Below are 20,580 nucleotides of genomic sequence, written 5' to 3' on the forward strand. Positions count from 1 at the left end.
AACCAAAGCGCATACTAGCCGCTACTATTAGCATCGCATCGCATCGCACTAAATCGCGCTCTATTTAAACAAGGTGCTATATAAGATACAAGTGTTTGATATCATCGCATGGCATAGCATCGCATCGCTGATCGCGCCATGGCAGTGTATGTGAACGTGCACTAATATTTTTTCATCTCTTTTATATATATATTCACTGTTCCAAGACCAAATTTTGATTCTTTTATTTATAAAATTGAAAAGCTTTGGTACTCTACATACATCTCCTTAATTTGGTTTAATTCTGATCTACTTAATAAATACAATCGAATACATAAATTTTAAATTTATTTCTAAAAGTAATTAAATAAAAATGAAATATTTGCTAGTCCCAGTATTCATACAGATCTTCATCTACTTCGTCGGTACAGTTCTCGTTCTTGGAAAGGATTAGCCTGTCTGTATCGATTTCATATGTATTTAATAAAGCATACAAGTCTGATCTCAATTCTGCGTTTATTTCAGTTTTGCGGCCCCATATCCACACCATATCTGAAAACAAATTGAACAGTAAATCTCAAAAATTCGAAAAATTTTATAAAACATTATGTTACATGCAATATTTTTATTTAAAGCCTAGAACTTTTTTTTAATATACCCGCATCATCATGTCATTGGCTTTATACCTCGTTCAGAAAAAATAATAATACTACAAATACAAACCACTTAAATTATAATGAATATCTTGTAGGTTTATGGGACTACTGCCCAAAGCGAAGATAAAGAATCGAAGAATTCTACTAGCAAATCGGCAAAATATTGAAATACTTTAAAAAACATAGAATTCTTACAATGGGTGAATAGTTAATGCTATAAATACAAACCCCTAAAATTAAAATGAATGATATTTGGCCCTCAAAGAGATGAATTGGCTGATGAAAGCTAACCGGATAAGATGGATATATCATGTGGTAAGATCAGAGGAAGACAGTGTTAAAAACAGTGTTTTTTTACAGACCACATAGTAGAAGTTCAGTAGGTCCTCTCAGAAAAATATGAAAGGATGATGTTAAAGCTAATTTAGCTAGGATTGGGGCAGTGGCGTGCTGGAACTTGTCAAGCGGCCCGGTGATTTTATAGAAAAGTGGCCTCCCATCATTTTACCTTCTATTATCAGGATGTTTTATTCGTTATTTATAAAATAAAAAAAAAACAAAAATATAAATTATTTTTAAATCAAAGATACAACTTTAAACTCAACGATTTTTTAAAATTATATTTTTTATTTAAGAATAAGCAATAATTTTACAAATTATAAATGACATGTATGCCAATATTGTACGCAGTAAGGCAGAAACCATGATTTCCTGAATAAAATAAAATTTTGAAAATTTTTCAATCATGTATTAAGTTGAATTTTAGTAAATCGATTATACAAGAGAGTACAAATACAAGTACAGTGCAAATACTTTAATTCAACAATATTTAAAATGTTAATACAACGCAATAATCTAAACATTTTTTTGCAATTATTTTATAAAAATAATAACTTAACTCTCGACCAATAATTTCCGCATGAAAGTAGATTTTTGAGCAAATTCGTCGATTATTTCGTCATTTTTAAGCTCATATAAAGCTTCTTTTTCTACACCCATTCCCATTAGCGTAAATGTTTCCAAGTGATCTTGTGTTAAAGTACTTCTAACTGATTTTTTATGTACTTATTTAAACGTTGAAAAGCTTCTTTCGCAAGATTTCAGTGTCATTGAAAGAGTTAATAAATGCTTATATACTTATTATGTTGGATGCTTATTTAAATTTGGATAAGTACACTGATATAAGTTGTACTTATGCAAAACAGCGTAACAGCAACCTATACAATCTTTATACTTTTTAGTACCACACGGAGGTGAAGTTTTCACAATATCAACATTTTCATTTGTTACTTCATGTTCATTATCACTTAGATTAATAATATCATCCTTCATCATTTCTGTAGATTGAACATATTCATCATTAACTCGATCTTCTATAATTTCAGTATTTTGCAAAATCCTATTTTTTAAAACAATCCATTTATAAGCGCAATCCACGAGTTCTTCATATAACATCATAAAACGATTTGTCTTGATCAAATCGTTTTTCAATACTTCCAATAATTCGGAAAAAATGTGCAAGACATTTTTTATTCTGCAGAGTACATACATGTTTTAAGGAAATTGGAAAACCATAACTTGTATGTATGAAAATAAATATTATCTGTAGCAATCTATTTATGTATATAGAGTCTTATTCATTTACTTGCTGTATTTATTTAACTGTATTTTACCATTAAAAAAATTTAAATTTTTTTGAAATGTTTTATTAATATTATTAGCAAAATTAAAATTCGATTAGAAATTAAAAAATATTTTTTTTGTTACATCTAAAAATTTTTGTGAAAAAACCGGCGAAAAAAAAAAGAGGCCGCGGCCTCTCGTGATTGCACCGATTCATTTATATGGCCAGCACGCCACTGGATTGGGGTACAGTTATGGGAGATGGAAGCAAAAGATCGTAGAAAATGGAGGGCTATAGAGGATGTGGCGGAGACAAAATATTGAATACTTTGAAAAACATAAAATCCTTATAATGGGTGATTTTAATGCCAAATTAAAAAAATGAAAATGAAATAGAACAGCAGTTGGTCGAATTGGTATAAAAGGAAACGAAATAATTTTTTTAAACCACGTTCAATTCTATTCTATTTAATTTTTTACCACGTTAAAGACTATATAATTATAAGTCTCTTCAAGACAAAGGGAAACAATTCTAAATAACTAAATAGACTTTATGATGATTGGAAAAAGGTTTATAAATAGTGAACTTGCACATTTTTTTATTACATAATAATGTTCAGTTTGGCTTAAAAATGGGATTTCCAAAATTTCACGTCTCAAACACTCAGAATAACTTAGAAGTACAAATTTAAAATCTTTTGTGTATTTGAAATAGTTCAAACGACCCGTGACGTCACCTAATTATATTTTATTTATGTTTCTTATTTATATTTTAATGACATTTATGCCAAACCTAATCAATTAATGTCGAGGACATCCAGTTACATGACGGCAAGACCAATGAGGGCGCGTTTTGGTCTGGCTGCTCTAATTTGAATTTTTAATCGTCTTTAGAAGCCAAACGAAAGACAAAAAAACTTTTTTTCCTTAGATATATGTTTTAAATTATGTTCTGTTGTGATTTATGGATTATATATATCTTCACCGGAAACGAAGTTAGCAATTTAAAATGTTATGCAATTTCCCTATTGTATAAAATATGCCAAAACATATCCAAGCCCCAACATACTTTCAAATCACATTCCAGTACCTAGTTGCAATATTTAGGTTATCTTTCAATATAGCCAGGAAGATCCAAAAGTAACGAAATAGAGACATTTCAAAATTAAGAAACAGAGAAACTAAATTACCCATAAAAAAGTATAACCAAGACTTTACGAACAACTAGAGATGATAGAAAGATACGGAACATAAACAGTCAGTGGAATAACTTTAGCAAAAATGCAGCAAATACAAATAATTAAACAAGAATTAAAAGCAATTGGCTGGATGAAGAAAAAAGACTAGGTGGTGAAAGAAATTATTCAGTTAATGGAAACAGAAATTTAGTTAAATCTAGACAAAATAGTATAGAGTAAAATTAATTGAGAAATAAAAAAGAAGATAAAAGAAGCAAAAGAAAATTATCTGAATGAGAAATGCAGTGAAATTCCTATAAAATAGGTAAGAATATCAAAGACATTACAGAAAATTACGTTGTGAAGTTGGCATGGTTTGGCAGGATCTCCATGTCACTATCGACACTAACTTTATTTTACCTCGTTAGAGGTCACTATTTAGATTTATTAGTGTATTTCTTTACTCATAATAAGTTTTCGGATGGTACGCGTCAATTCAAAACAGTCGTCTCACAAAGTCTTCCCTGATGAAACATAAACGTTGAAACACGTGTAGAAGAATGGTGAGCGACTCAAATTGTATTGAAACGCCACCATGTATATTTGTTTTATACTTATTTTGTTTCCCAGATTTTTTTTCTCATCTCTTTGTTAATAGTTCTATATTTTAGAGTGTATTTCTTCTTTGCTTTTCTACGCTCTTCCATCATATTCAAAATCTCGTTGTTCATACAGCTCTCTTTGTTTATTACAGACTCTTTCAATAACTGTTAGCATGGATCGAGGAGACAGCTTTTCATTGTCTCCCATTATTGATTAATATGTAATATTATATACTAATAGTATCTCCAACTGCTCTATGTGTAAATAGGCTGTTTTTTCTGGCCTATATGTTCTTATTAACTTTTATCTTTCTCCTTTCTTGTCTTCTTTTTTATATTGTTATGTTAATAAAAATTTTTAGCGAAAACATTATCCTCGTTTCTAACTAACAGTGTATACGTGGCGGTTATCCCTTTAGGTCAATTGATCAATGACCTCCCTGTAATAATTGTACAATCAAACGATTATAATGTAATTATTTCCTTATAAAAAGAAAATTTTCTGTATTGAAAATGTTCGGAATACAATAGTATCGTTCAAAGTTAAATTTTGCTTTTATTGTATTGACTTTTCAGTCATTTTGTTGCAAAATATAGCGACAAAGATGCCGCCAGATTACCGATAAATAAACATGAAATACGAGCTGTTTGACGGTACCGAAAATCGAAATTTATCTTTGACTGAAACTACCGCAATATTACTCTTAAACAGCTAAATACGAACATTCACGATGGTCAAGAAATTTATTTGACCTCACTGTGAGAATACAGCAGTTGGAAACCGAACGTTCACGAAAATACGCACATAATATGCAAGTTGGTACCAATTCGTGGTCATTGACCGTAGAGCGTGTCAGACTGGCTTTGTGGATGTCAGGTATCGAATGCATTTTATTGTTTTCCGTGTTTACTATTTTCTAACGATCCAGTGTGGTGCAAAACGGGGGTTACTGATCCGCATAAAAATGTAAGTTTTTATTTATTTTAGGTTTTGAGTTTAAGTAGTTTGTTGATATTCTTGCTGTTATAATTACATATTATATCATACTATTTATCTGATTTATTTGACAATTAGTAATGAAGACTTGTTCCTTTTACTTATTTCATATTTACTTGTCAAATAAAGATCCGCTTAAATTTAAACAACATATTGCAAAATAAGTTATAAGAAACCAACAATACAGATGATTAGATGGAATAAGAAATTATTTAAAATGGGATTTGTAGGTCTTGTTTTTCCAAAAAAATCTTGAACCACCGGATATGACCTCCCCCTTCACTTACAGACCAGCCGCCACTGCAGTGTATCTGTAATATTTCATCAAATGAATTAAAAAAATTGTCTTCTTAGCAAGCTTAAGGCTTAGTTGTTCTTTATTCAATGTCATAAATATTAAACCTCTCGATACTTCACCGCCATTTTAAAATTTCTTTGTCATGTTTTACAAGTCACGATCACATGAAATTATTTCATCTAGTGGAACTCAAACAAATTGAAAATCTTTCCTGTTTGCCTCCTCCCTATTATTGTCGGTATAGTCTTGTTATTATCATCATTATTTATGTTCGTTTCAATACTAGAAATTATAGTTTTGAGTATAGTGACTTTGTAATATTGCATGAATAAGATATTAAAAATTGAGCCACCCGGCATCCAACATGTCCGACCACTTTTCTCTAATAGTAAAAACATATTTGAAAAGTATCGGTTTTTTATTTCGAATTCCAAGAAAAGATAGTAAATCATATTAAGATTTTTTATGTATGAAATTATGTAGGTAATACATAATTTCAAAATTTCACTTTTAGGCGAAGAAATAAGGCACTGAAATCGCTTAAAACTCTATAGTACATTATTTGACGGTTTTTGCTGTAAATTTTAAAGAACCGTTTGGATTGACATAAAATTTGGCATACGCATAGCCAACATGTCAAAGAAAAAAAGTGATATTGTGCCGATGTGTGCTTTTGCCCTGGGGGTGAGTTTCACCCCTTCGCGAAGGTGAAAAACATACGTTCAAAATAAGCCAGAAATTCGATATATATATAATCGGTTTAAAACGTCCTCCGACGTCTTCCGATGCCCAATCTCCATGCATCTCTATCTTCCCAAAGGTCTTCGTCTAAACCTCTCTCTCGGATCTCTCTGTCTATTCCTTCTCTCCAGCTCTTTCTGGGTCGGCCTCTTTTTCTCTTTCCATGTGGTGACCAATCTATAATCTGTTTTGGCAGACGGTGTTCTGGCATTCTCTGCACATGTCCATACCACTTTAGTTGTTGTACTCTTATATCTTCGACAATCGTATGTGTGACTCCCATAATCTCTCGTATACGTTCGTTATTAATTCTTTCGAGTTTTGATTTTCCTGCGGCACGTCTCCAGTAGTCCATCTCCGTGGCTTGTAGTGTTCTTTCAGTAGTTGTCTTTAACTGCCACACGTCACTTCCATACATTACTATGCTCTTTATAATAGTGTTGTATATTCGATGTTTATTTTTTTTTTTTTGGACATATGTTGATCCCAAATAATACTATTTAGTTGAGATATGGCCCTTCTACCTTGAGTGTTTCGTTTTTTTATAGCCTGATCTGATTTGCCGTCGTCCGTGATTTCTACTCCTAAATAAGAATATTTATTGTTGTACTTAATGTGTTTAAAACTAGATTCCGTCGTTTAAAACTAGATTCTGTTCGTTGCCACCGAAACATAAAGTCCGTCGTTTAAAACTAGATTCTGTTCGTTGCCACCGATGTTCATGTACATTGTTTTCTCTATGTTAACTTCTAATCCCCATTTTTTGTACTCTTCGATTAATTTCCGAGTCATGTATTCCAGATCGTCATATTCGTTGGCAATCACAATTTGATCATCAGCAAAACATAGAGTGTACAGGTTGTTATTATTTAATTGTATACCCATGCCGCTGCACTTCCGCTTCCAAAGTTTTAATGCTTGTTCCAGATATATTTTGAAAAGTGTCGACGATAGGCAGCATCCCTGCTTCAGTCCTTTGTCTACTACAAAACCTTTGGAAACATTCGTTCCTATTTTAACTTTGGCGTCGGCGTTATCATATAGTTTTTCCACTGCTGTTATGAGATTTGAGTTTATGTTCGTTTGTCTTAGAGTGTTCCATAACTTGTATTGGGGGATGCTATCGTAGGCCTTTTTTAGATCAACAAATAAAAAGTGAACTTCTTGATCTACAGCAACCTTTTTTTCTATAAGTTGAGTGATACAAAAAAGGTGGTCTATGGTCGATCTACCAGCTCTAAAACCCGCCTGTTCTTCTGCCTCCATATCAGTGTATTCTCTTTCTATTCTATTTTTGATAATTTTCCCATAGATTTTACTAATGGTACTAGTAACTGCTATTCCACGATAATTGTCGCAGTTTTGTTTGTTTCCTTTTTTATGTAAAGTTGAAATGGTAGAGGTTTTAAATTCAGCTGGAACCTCTACTTTGTTTATGCAGTTTTGAAAGAGTATTGTCAGGTGTTCATATAGTTTTTCAGTTCCATATTTTATTAGTTCTGAGGGTATATTGCCAGGTCCGGGTGCTTTTTTGTTTTTGAGTGAAGTACAGATACCCTTTACTTCCTTTTTCGTGATTCTTATAGGAGATGCTTCGACGCGTATGTTTTGGTTATTTTCTTTTATTTTGAATTCCCTTCGATCTTCTTGTAACAGTTTACTGAAGTACATGTCCCATGTTTCTAACGAAATTGGTGAGATTAAATTTTTTTTCTTGTCGTTGGTCCTAAGAGATTTAATAGGTTTCCAGCTTTCTGTACTTCTGGTTCCTCCTATATACGTATTTATTTTTTGACAATTTTGATCCCAGGATTCATTTTTTTTTCTGAAATTCGATAAAATGCCTAATTCTAAGCAACTTTTATTCTATACAGTTTTTTCACCAAGTTAATACTTTTCGAGTTATTTACGAGTGAATATGTTCATTTTTCAACAAAACAAACACGTTTTTAGACAATTCTTGGCAAATAATTCAAAAAGTAAGTACTTTATGGAAAAAACCGTTGTTAGCAAAAGTATAGCTTGTAAAATAGTTAAAAAATGGTGTATACATGAAGTCTCTAGACCTAGTAGAAGCAGAGTTATAGCTAACGAAAAATAGGTTCATATTAGCTAAACTTCAAATAAATATATTTCAACGTGAAATAACCAAAAAATGAAGCACGTTTTGGAAAAAACTAATTACAACTTTTTTAAAGAGTTTATAAAACTTTATGTTAATTTTTATAAAAAAATATTCTGGCATCAAATGTGAGCAAGTTATGCTCAAAATATAGTTGATCCGTTTTGATTTGGCATAAAAAAATCGGGAAAATCACCCCCTAATTAACAACTTAAATATAATTAATCGTTGCCGCTTCACACGTTGCTTTATTTATGTTGTGTCTATATGATCTGTAAGTTTCATCAATTCAACGTGCTTATTTTTGTAAACAAATGGTTTTAAAATAAATTTTTTTAAATTTTTAATTTCGAAAAAAATAAAGTAATAAAATGTGCATTTTGCTTTTCTGAATATTTTGGACTTTTTGTTTTCCTATTAGACAAAAATCGATTATGCTATGGCTGTTCAAAATTTCCATACACTCGGGATTAGTGACTCGTTCAAGCCATTTTCACTACAGCATTTTCAAGAATAAGCACTTTGAACCGCTGAGACTTACAGATCGTATAAAGAATAAATAAGTAAAGTAACTTGTGAAGTGGTAACGATTAATTATATTTGATATGCTAATTAGGGGGTGCTTTTCGAGATTCTTTTTACCAAAAAATAAAAGGTACCAACAGTATTTTGAGCATAACTCACATACTTTTAAGGTTAGAAGTTTTTTTTTAACAAAAATAAACCTTTTTTTTAAACACTTTGAAAAATTTGAAATGAGTGTTCCCCGAAAAGTGTTCCGTTTTTTGGTTATTTCTCGATGAAATATTCGATTTGGAATTTGACGAATAAGAACCTACTTTTCATTAGCTACAACCTACAACTTTGCTTGTACTGGGTCTACAGACTTCATATATGCACCATTTTTTTTCATTTTTACTTTATCGTACTATATACGTAGTATAGTATAATAGATAGGGTTACCATATGTCCGGATTTCGTCCGGACAATCCGGATTTGAAAGACATGTCCGGATTGGCGTCCGGATATGAAAAATGTCCGGATTTTTTTCTTTACTAAAAAAAATATTTAAAAAAACATATTTAACAAATTACTCGCAGATCTCATAGATGCAAATTTTATTACGGTTACAATTGATAGTTTAAACAGAAACGAGATCAAATTGACTCCGGTATGTGTTCGTTATTTTAAGCAAAATGAAGGTGTCAACTTGAAACTTTTATTTTTTTATGAATTTCCGGGTGAAACATCTGATCTTTTAGTAGAACATATTTTAAAATGTAATAAAAAGTACTCTATTGATTCAAAAGTAGTTTGCCTTTGTGCTGATAATACTAACACTAACTTTGGGGGTGTCAAAAGGCAAGGGCAAAGGGCAAGAATATGTTTTCTTCCTTGGACTACCCCTGTCCGGATTTGGCCTTAATGAATTATGGTAACCCTAATAATAAAGTTATAGGATCGTGCAAAAATTTTTTTTTCAGATTTCACTTTTTTTTGACGATTTGAGTCCCCCTGAGTCTAAAAAGCAAATAAAAAAAAACATGTCGGAAGTATGTACGTACGTACGTATGTCGCCACCGCCCAGCAAAAACTACCAGACCGATTTTGATGAAATTTGGTATGAATAAGTTTAAGAGAATTTTGTCGAAAAACTAAGCTTTTAAAAAAATCCTCTCAAAGGGGGGCCGAAATAGGGGGTTATTTAGGGCCCATTTTTGCAAATTTTTACCGAAATGAATGAAATTCAACTCACAGTAAGCTCATCGATAGGTAAATAAAAATACGGAATTTGACATTTCCAAATTCAAAATAGCGACCAACATGGCCGACCGCCCACCCGACACATTTCCCTACCTATCTAAAAACTTGTTTAAGATAAGTTTAATTTGAAAAAGTCGTTATATAGCCCAAAGATGGGGCTATAAGAAGAATATTATCGTTTTTCAGAAAAAGTTACGGGTTGCCTATATTTAAGGGATCAAAATTTGACATAAATTTGAACTAGATTTTCTCAAAAATGGCTCCAAGGAATTTTTTTATTTTTTGATGTTTTTGATATCCTATCGGTAAATTGAATGATATTAGTCAGATTTCTTAACTCCCCATAGGAGGGGAGTTATGACTTTTTTATTAAAAAATATTCGAGTGCCCGTAACTTCCTTCTTAATAGAAACTAAAATTTGAAAATTTGTAGACATATATGGTACTTTATTATCTATTATTGCAATAAATTTTACCAAAAATATGGCTTCCGGTTGAACCGGAAATGAATAAAAAATCTTAATTTTTTTAGATACACCCTATATATTTTTACATATTTTGAAAGAATGTAAAATTACCTTTCCAATGACATAAAATTAATTCCTATAGCTCAAAAACTCGAAAAGTTACTGTAAATAGAAATTTTGCTATAATCTTATGTGTGTCCTCTCTCACGCGATCATAGCAGAGCATTATTGTAGGGCAGTCAATGAGGGTATTTGGCTTCGAATTCCATCCTACTACATTAATGTACTTGATATTTTCACAGTAAGTAGGGAATAGCTCAAGAAACAAAATATACCCTATATACTAGGGCGCTTTTATCTTGGGGCGGTTCCCACTTCTTCAAGGGGGTGGAAAATTTGTTGGTCAAAATAAGCACGGAAGTGGCTAAAAAACCTATTTCTAAGCAAAAACTGGTCTATACTTTTTTTTGAGAACTCAATACTTTTTGATATATGCGTAGTTGAAAATTGGCCATTTTCATTGAAAAATGACACCTTTTCGGACGGCTTTTTTGTAAATACCTTAAAAACTATACATCGAACTAAAAACACTATATAAAACATTTTTTAGATTATAAATAATAAAGAGATTCGTTCCTTCGTAAATGTTCTATTTATAATACAAAAAGAGATATGGTAGGTGAAAATAGTTTGTTTTTTGGTGCATGCTCAAATTGGTGTATTCAACTTGAAATAACAGAGGAACGGTAGGTTTTAGGTGTATAATGCTACCAACACCTTTTGTAGTGTTCGAAAAGGCCTTTAAAACGAGCACCGTTAAATGTCGGTTACATACAAACTAAGCGAGATATGGTGCAAAAAAATATATGACTAATGTACTTTAAGGAAAAATGATAAGTATAATATACATTTAACTCCCCATCCACCATAATTTGCATTGTTTTTCTTTTGCAATGCCTTTTAATATAGTGTTATTTCTACTTTCAAAAAGTTGAACGGGTTTAAAGTAAATGGTTTTTGTAAAAAATGCGATCAAATTATAGAATGAATTTTTAAATTTTCTTAAAAATCTTCCTTTTTCTCCATGTAATTCGAAAATAAAAATATTTTACACCTGAGAAGTGGTGGGAACCGTCCCCATGATAAAAGCTTCATAGTATATAGGATAGACTTTGAATTAAGAGCAATCTCTTTGAATTAGGAGATTGGGCTACTCCCAAAATTTCATTAAAATCCATGGAGTAGAATAGAATTCGGAGATGATATCTTGTTCTTAATCTCGCTCATTGACTGGCGTAATCGAAATAGAATGAAATGCAAATATTGTAAACTATTAATTTCTCAGAAAAATGAACTAATTTGAAATGAAAGTATGACTATAATATTCTATTAATTTATGCAATAATCTATACATCTATAGTGTGTCCCCGAAATATGGCATCGAACATTTTCTCAAATGCAGGAATTAATGATGCGTAGAACCATAAAATACTTTCAAGTACAGAAGGTGTTTCTAAAATATCAAAATAACGAGTAATTTTGTTATTTTTATAGAATGCCAGTATCTAGTACCATAACGATAATAGATCGGTACGAGAAAGTTCTCGGGCGGCCCTTCCGTCCAGCGTTTTTTATAAACTATATTAAAATTTCGAATTATTCTTTTTTCATGATTGACGATCTGAATTAAAATAATTTACTGTTATTGTTACATACTGTTAAATTTATAACGAATTTCCATAAAACTCCAGGAGACGACGTAGATAGCGGGCTCCAGGTACGTCGTACAGCATCCTCCATACAATATTCGTGGTCAGCGACCTCAAAAACTCCGAGATAATAAACAATTTTGTTTTTCAACGAATTTTTATTTTTTTAACATTTTGAGATGCACTTTGGAAAATGCATTTTCCCTGTACACCAATGCAATTTTCATGTGTCCCTCATGCCGAGTACTCAAGAATTTTCCTAAAGCTCTCCCGAATTGAATGCAAAAGGTTTCATAACGATTCGTCTTACTTTAAAAAAGTTAGAGGTGTAATGCTTTACTTCTTCGCCTATTTATATGTGTCTGACTTAAGGTCTTTGTCAAAGAACAAATAAATGACGTTTTTCGGCCTTTGGATTTTGGTCAAACCTAGAAGAGACTTATTTGGACAGGGAAATGTCATAACCTACAGTTGAGTCCCCGAGTCTTTACCCGTGCGTCATCATTTAAAGCATACGAAATAAGTCGGAAATTTACTAAACGCAACACGCAATGCGTGACAGAAAGTGGGTATTATTCCGATCACGGGTTATAGTATAAAATTTGACGTTATCAAATAAATAGAGTGTCAAATTTAAGTTTTGCTTTAAAATTTTGGTGCATAATTACAGCTACATTTCAAGTAGCTCAATAAAGTATTTTATTATCATTGATTAATAAATAAATAAACAATTTATAAAAAAATTCGATAACATATTTTCTTTTTTTGTTATTTTATTCACTTTAGCGGAACATTAAACACAAGCATTCCTTAACTGTGTCAACAATGAGGTTATTTGTACGTTGTCAAAATTTATCGTAAAATAACATGAACCTATCATAAAATTTCTAACTCCAATATAAAATTAGCTGTGAAAACAGCTGTTTGTATACTATAAAAAAAATTCAAAATGCAAAAATTCGACAAAATAACAGCAAAAAATTCAACAAACTGACAACCTCTAAAGTAAACAAACCAAAACGTCAGAAATTGTACTTAAAATATGTGAAAACATCCCCAATCGTCTTTCTTTGTACCTATCTATCTCTTTTCAATGCACTGAGTCTAGATCGTTCATAAAAATAACATGTATTTTTACTTAATAACAGGCGGCAGATGGTTTGTCATTACTTTCATGCGAGGAAGAGAATGATGCTAGATAAAAAGTGCTTAGTTTCAGGAAATCGTTGTTTGACAAGTCAAACTCCAATCAAGTATTAAAATGTCATAATTTATTAAATAAACCTTACCTACGTGGACTACTTGATAATTGGTACAAGTGTGAATAACTGCGTAATTGGTGTAATCGGTTTTTAAAACCTGGTAAAAACCTGCTCCGGGAAGATACCTGCTGAGTATTCTTGGGAGATTGCTGTTCACTTTGTATAAGTAAATGCTTGGATCCCTTCTTAATGGAATAGCGATTCCGTCACTAATTGAAAAGGTACCAGTCCTAAAAATAAAAATGATTTGATTAAACTAAATAAAAGGTAAAAAACACAGAGTGCAGTGCAAAAAGCGCAGATAAGAACATCGAGTATCAAGGATATTAAAACAGTGAACATTGTAAACAAGGGAAAAGATCAAAAATAGAAAGAAATGAATCTCAATTGAGGGGACCAGATGCTAAGTGGTACAAGTGATAAAATGGTTCAATTGAGAAAAACGAAGTCAAAGTTAAATTTACACAGTAAATTCTACAGCAAATTAATCTCTTATAAACTTATTTAGAATTAATTTTATACCTTTTATTTATCTAATTGTAAAAGCTTTTGTAAAGTTAGTATTTATTTTCGTTCAAAATATTTGAAATTTGGAAAAAAACGTTCGCACTTGTACCCCTATGCTTCAAATTATGCACTTGTTTCTCTTTGCCACTTAAGTACCTTACGATTTTTTTAAATTCTTAACCTAAAATAAAAGAAAAATTACGTAAAAATTAAGCATTTTTATTTATGAAAATTTACTTGGTACATTTTGTGTTATTATTTCACTTATTTTGAATACTTTTTTAAGGGCTTTATTTGCAAAGATACTAAACAAATCACCAAAAATATTTTTTTGGTGATTTTTTTTAAATATTTCGTAAGTAGTCAAACTAGAACCTGCGATATGTCGCCACCAGTAGCTTAATTCACGTGTTTCTCTTTCCCACTAAATTTTTAATACTATCTAGTATTATTTTGTGCACTTAACTCAGTTTACAATATTTTGTCACTTGTACCCCTTAGCATCTAATCCCCTCAATTACAATGCAATCGAAAAATCGAAATCACACAACAGCTTATTAGGCGAGCGGCAGCAACCCCTAAGATTACGTTATACCGACCACGAAAATCAACTTTAAGGTGAATGGCCAATTTTGGTGGTTATTTATGTTGTCGAGGTCGCTGAATCTGAATATGAAGTTTATTTTTATCTAGACTTGGCGGAACATGTTCAAAAATCAAATTTTATGCAAAAATGTTAAAAATCAATTTTGATGATTTTTCAACTTTACCTTGCTGTATCTTTGGTCGCTGTAAATATATTGAAAATTTTACTGTCTCATCTTTAAAGTATTTAGATAACAACAAGCTTTATTCAAACTGTTTATACAAATTAAAAGAGGAGTTGTTAATTTTTAAATATTTTGTCATCAGATTTCGTTAGTTTCATGTTTACTTAAAAAGTTGAGTGACAAACTTTTTAGTTTATAATTTTCACTAACACAGGAATAAAATATAATTCATGAAGAAGTTTTCTGGAAAATTTTAAGTCAAAATATGCAATAGGAAAAAGTTATGTGACTTTATACACGAGCGGCACACCCCAAAAAACACTTATTTCTCGAGATACTGTGTGGTGTGATGACCACGGTATGGTGAATGGCTAATTTTGGTCATGCTTTATGGTTTTGATGGTGCTGAAAACGAAAATTATGTTTATTTTGAATTTTACGTGAGGGAACATTGGCACAATCGCTATTTTACCCTAAAAATAAAAAAAAATTAAATCATATTTTTTTGCGTTTAACTCGCTACAACTCTTTTCCATCTTTTTTCTGAAATTTTAATAGTATATATTTGTTACCTTTCTGAAGACAATTGTATATGTTTCAATCTTTCGGTCTTATTATAATAAAAGTTATGAACTATTTAAAGCATAAGGTGTAGATTCCTGAATTGCAAAGATTAATTGCAAAACTTGAGTGAAAAAATTTGAAATTTAGTTTTTTAATCAAATTGATGTTAAAATATGGGGTACAAAGAATAAAACGTTTTATAGGAAAAAAAATGGTGCAACTTTTAATTTGAAGAAAAACGTGATTCCATTTTTTTATTTTTAGGGTAAAATTGCGATTCTGGCAATGCAAAATGCCAAAATGCAATGGCAAAATAAACTTCATTTTCGTTTTCAGCACGATCAAAAACATAAAATAAGGCAAAAATTAATCATTCACGACACCGTGGTCAGTATCTCGGTAAATAAGCATTTTTTTTTAAATACCACTCGTATATAAAGTCACATAACTTTTTTCCTATTGCATATTTTGACTTGAAATTTTCCAGAAAACGTCTTCATGAATTATGTTTTATTGTTGTGTTCGTTAAAAGTATAAACTAAAAAGTTTGTCACTCAACTTTTTTAAGTAAACATGAAACTAATGAAATCTGACGATAAAATGTTTAAAAATTAACAACTCTTCTTTTAATTTGTTTAAACATTCTGAACAAATCTCATTGCCATCTAAATACACAAGATATAATACAGTAAAATTTTCAAAAGGAAAGATTTACAGCGACAAAAGATACAGCGCGAGGTAAATATGAAAAATTATCAAAATTGATTTTTCGCATTTTTGTATAAGATTTGATTTTTGAACATGTTCCACCAATTCTAGATAAAAATAAACTTCATATTCGGATTCAGCGACCACGACAAAATAAAAAGAGTGGCCAAAATTTGCCATTTACCTATCATGGTCGGTTTTCCGATTTCTAAGCCTCAAATTAGGGATATGCCGCTCAGGAAGCACATTTCATCCAGCTTGTATCTTGTGCACCCTATGTAGCTTACAGCTGCATCTTATGTTTGCGCGTCACAGTGTTGCCATACTTTTTTCTTTATTTCTTTCATAATTTCAATCAATGTTAAATGTACCTACAAGAATAATAGAATAATTTTATAAGAACGTTTAAATTGAACCCAATTTTGAAAAATGTGAAAACTTAGAATTATCCACGTCCGTCTGTCCGTCTGTCTGTCTGTTTGTAAATTCAACTCCTCCATCATTATACCATGTAGAATTACAAATCAGGTGCCAAATAAAAGCTTATAATGCAAGGATGGTACTGAAGGTGAGAAATTTGACCTCGGCTGTCTGGGTGGAAACCTTGGACTTAGTCGTCCAATTACGACTTCGTCTAATAGGACGAAGTCCAATTACTTGTTTTTTAATACAAACAGCTCAAAAGAGGCATGTTAATTATAAAAAAAGTAGATAAATAATTATAATAAATTAAAAAATAGTTTTGAAACACCAATAAAATAAAGTTTTTTAATACAAAAAGCTCAAAAGAGGCATTTTAAATCAAAGTTAACTTAAAATTGTTATAAAAAAGAAGGTCAACTGATAAATAAAAAACATCAATGAAAATAAACTGTAAAAATGTTTTTAAATCAAAGATAATTTAAATTGTTATAAAAAAGTAGATAAATAGATAAAACAAACAGATGAATGATTATATGCAACTTTATGACGTAATGTGATAGTATGAAAAAATAGAGGATATGACAACGGTGTTAGGTACATGTGATGCTCGGATTCAATGCCAAAATCTACACATAAATATTAGGGTGCACTAATATACAAGCTGTCCTGGTGGTTTATGTTGCTACCAATAGCTTGCAGCTTCAAAACATGCCATGAGGACAGATATATTATGGATACTTTCTTACATGTTTTATACCTTTATTCCGATAAAGGTGTTTAAAAACAAGATGAACAAATAATGGCAAATAGCATTGAACCAATAATTATGATAAAACTGAAACACTCGCGCTAAAGATAAGCTTTTACATCTCTTACATTGTTTTTGTACAGAAAAAGAGAGAGTTGAGTCTGAATATAACAAATTTGTCAAAATTTAAAATAGCTGCAATTGAAAATTGCATCTTATTTATTTGTTTTTCGTAATTGATACTATACCAGATAAATTAGCCCACGTTATTGCCTTAAGGGGAAAACTGCAAAATGTCGCCTGTCAAAATTTTCAATGTGTTGTAAATGTATTCATTTTTTTCGAATCCTAAGAAAACTAATAAGTATTTTTGAAAAATTTAAGCGGAGAATAAAAGATTACATTATTACCGAGGGCAGAAAGTCCATTAGAATAAATAAAAAGAATTTTTGAATGAAATATTTGCAATTAAAATCACACTAAATTTTCTCTTTTATTTTCACCCCTGTAACTTATTAAAATAAATATTATAGAAGTTTTCAGGGACTTTCTGCCCTCAGTAATAATATAATCTTTCATTCTGCGTTTAAATTTTTCAAAAATATTTATTAGTTTTCTCAGGATTCGAAAAAAAAATAAAATTTTGACAACGACACCCGATTTGGGCGTCGAAACGTTAATAAAATTATTTCTTCAATTTAATTGTGGCTTATTTCCCATATAAATAGTTAATCATAAAAATGCCACAAGGAAATAGCTTCAGTACAAAAATTAATACATTTAAAACACATTGAAAATTGTGACAACCGACATTTTTCGCCTTTCCCCTTAATCGAAAATGAATGTTTTAACGTTATGAGATTAGATCCATTTATAGATGACTTGGAACCCGCAACAAGCGATTTATAGACGGAGAGCTAGAGCCGAAAAATCATCGTCATAAGTAATATGGGGTTTTTCCTGTGAAATGTGTCCATTGTATATTGACAATTATGACCCCTTTCAGGCTGACACCTCAGTGGATACAGGAAGTAGCAAAAAGGGATGAAAGGGGAAAGTTAGTGCAGTCATTAAAGGTTTTCACCTCCTATTTCGTTAAACCTCCATCGATTTGCATGAAAATTGGTGACTAGTTACAGCATACCTTAAGAAATAAAACTGATTGGGTGCCAACTTACACTTTTATCCTGGTGGTGAATACCACCCCTTCCCGCGGGTGAAAACAATTTTATTAAAAATAACCCCACAAATCGATAGAGGGACAAATTTTAAGTAAAATTTGTTATATCATGTTATTAAAATAAATCAATACTTTTTGAGTTATTAAAGATCAAAAATTTGTCTATTTAAGAGAATATGCGTGAAGTTATGGATGATTAAAAGAACATATTAATTAAGTGTGTTGGTAAAATATTATTTTTATATTATTTCGATATTTAATTGAATTTCTTCCATCAATATAAACATTTGACATATTCGAATACACTTTTGCTAAATTTATAATATCGAAATACAGTAGACTCGCGATTATCCGAGTCTCGGTCATCCGAGCCCCTCGGTTAACCGAGGCAAAAGTAATATCAGGTGAGTTACAATTTTCAACCTTGACGCAACATCGCCGATTCAAAATCAAAAAGAGGAATAAAGCTTATGCAAAATCAAAGACTTTTTTAAACAGTAATATTGATAAGGTAAATGCCTTTATATTTTATAGACAGTACTGTATTAATTTTGTCATTAAAATATCCACAGTTATGATTATTTACGTGTTTTTCTATCAATATAACCAATCTCAGTGTTAACCGAGTTTTTCCGTATCCGAGGTAGTCGCGGTCCCAGTTACCTCGGATAATCGCGAGTCTACTGTAATATAAAGATAATATTTTAGTAACTTACAATTAATTAATATGTTCTTTTTATCATCCGTAACTTCACGCATGTGCTCTTAAACAGACAAATATTTTATCTTTAATAACTCAAAAAGTATTGATTTATTTTAATAACATGATATCACAAATTTTACTTATAATTTGTCCCTCTATCGATTTCTGGGGTTATTTTTAATAAAATAGGTTTCACCCCCGAGAAGGGGGGAAGGTGAACTGACTATTATATATAGTTAGCTAAACTAACCTATCCACTCCCAGGGTAAAAGTGCAAGTTTGCATCAAATCTTTTTTATTTCTTGGGGTATGCTCTAACTAGTCACCAATTTTCATGCAAATCGATGGAGGTTTAACAAAATAGGAGGTGAAAACCTTTAAAGACTACACTAACTTTCCCCTTTCATCCCTTATTGCTACTTCCTGTATCCACTGAAGTGTCAGCCTGAAAGGGGTCATAACTATCAATATACAATAGAAACATTTCACATGCCAAACTCCACATTACTTTATGACGATGATTTTTCGGCTCTAGCTCTTAGACTATTACAACTGCTCGTGATGACATGACCGCTTAATAAAAAATTACTACAGCTCATCGTCAAGCACGCCTGTGTTTGGGCGGGTTATCTGAACTGGTCTTTGAAACAATCTGTTCTGTTCTCAGATGAGATCGAAATATGCCTTTATGGTAGAGACCGAAGAAGGAAAGGGTACCGAATACAAAAAAAAGCGATTTGCAGAATGATACATTGAATAAAGCGAAGTGCCTATATTACTTACCATGGACTTTTCGCATTAACTACAACATCAAAATGTCCTCGATAGCTTTCTCTTAAATCTATTGTAACGCAGCTACTAACCAGCTCCATCAGGTAAAACGATCTTTCAATCTCATACCACACACCAGCAAACTGAAAATACCAATAAATAAATACAAAAACATTAAGGGGATGGGTACGTAGTTTCTGCTCCAATTCCATTCAAATGGGATTAATTTTTTTTTTCAAATCATGAGAAAACTAATAAGTATTTTTGAAAAATTTAAACGCAGAATGAAAGATTACGTTATTAGCGAAGGCCGAAAGTCCCTGAGAACTTCTATAATATTTATTTTACTAAGTTACAGGGGTGAAAAACTAAGAGAAAATTTAGTGTGATTTTTAATTTCAAATATCTCATTCAAAATAAACTTTTTATTTATTCTAAGGAACTTTCGGCCCTCGGTAAAAATTAATGCTTTCATTCTGCGTTTAAATTTTTCAAAAATATTTATTGGTTTTTTTCAAGATTCGAAAGAAAATGAACACAATGTCGGTGGTAATATTTTCCAAATCTATCTTTATCATATAACGCACTCAATCGAATGGAATATTGTCAGCATATTGTCAGTCAGACAGTGACAATTTTAAATACTTGACATGGCAACGGGAATATTTTGAGTTGTTGATTAAATAATATTGATAGTGTATTTGATAAATAATTGATTTAAGACGTGAACTTAAGAGGAAACAGTAGCGATCAACAGGTAGCGAAAACGCGTTCCAAGATTGCGGCTGTAATTTTGAATATTTTTTCG

At 31.2% G+C, this 20,580-nt stretch overlaps 1 protein-coding gene across 1 annotated transcript in view; it reads right to left on the reverse strand.

Moving 5' to 3' along the window:
• Positions 1 to 310: 310 nt before the first annotated feature.
• Positions 311 to 20,580, reverse strand: part of LOC114333652 (apolipoprotein D-like) — a 28,596-nt gene continuing 8,326 nt past the window's right edge. Inside the window, exons 2-4 of the mRNA XM_028283586.2 lie at positions 19,785 to 19,915; positions 13,426 to 13,628; positions 311 to 531 (exon numbers count right to left, since the gene is read on the reverse strand). Of these exons, the coding sequence (XP_028139387.1) occupies positions 365 to 531; positions 13,426 to 13,628; positions 19,785 to 19,915 (501 nt within the window). The 3' untranslated portion in view covers positions 311 to 364. The remainder of the gene's footprint in view (positions 532 to 13,425; positions 13,629 to 19,784; positions 19,916 to 20,580) is intronic.

The sequence above is a fragment of the Diabrotica virgifera genome, chromosome 2 (assembly GCF_917563875.1).
Source record: "Diabrotica virgifera virgifera chromosome 2, PGI_DIABVI_V3a".
Classification (NCBI taxonomy): domain Eukaryota; kingdom Metazoa; phylum Arthropoda; class Insecta; order Coleoptera; family Chrysomelidae; genus Diabrotica; species Diabrotica virgifera.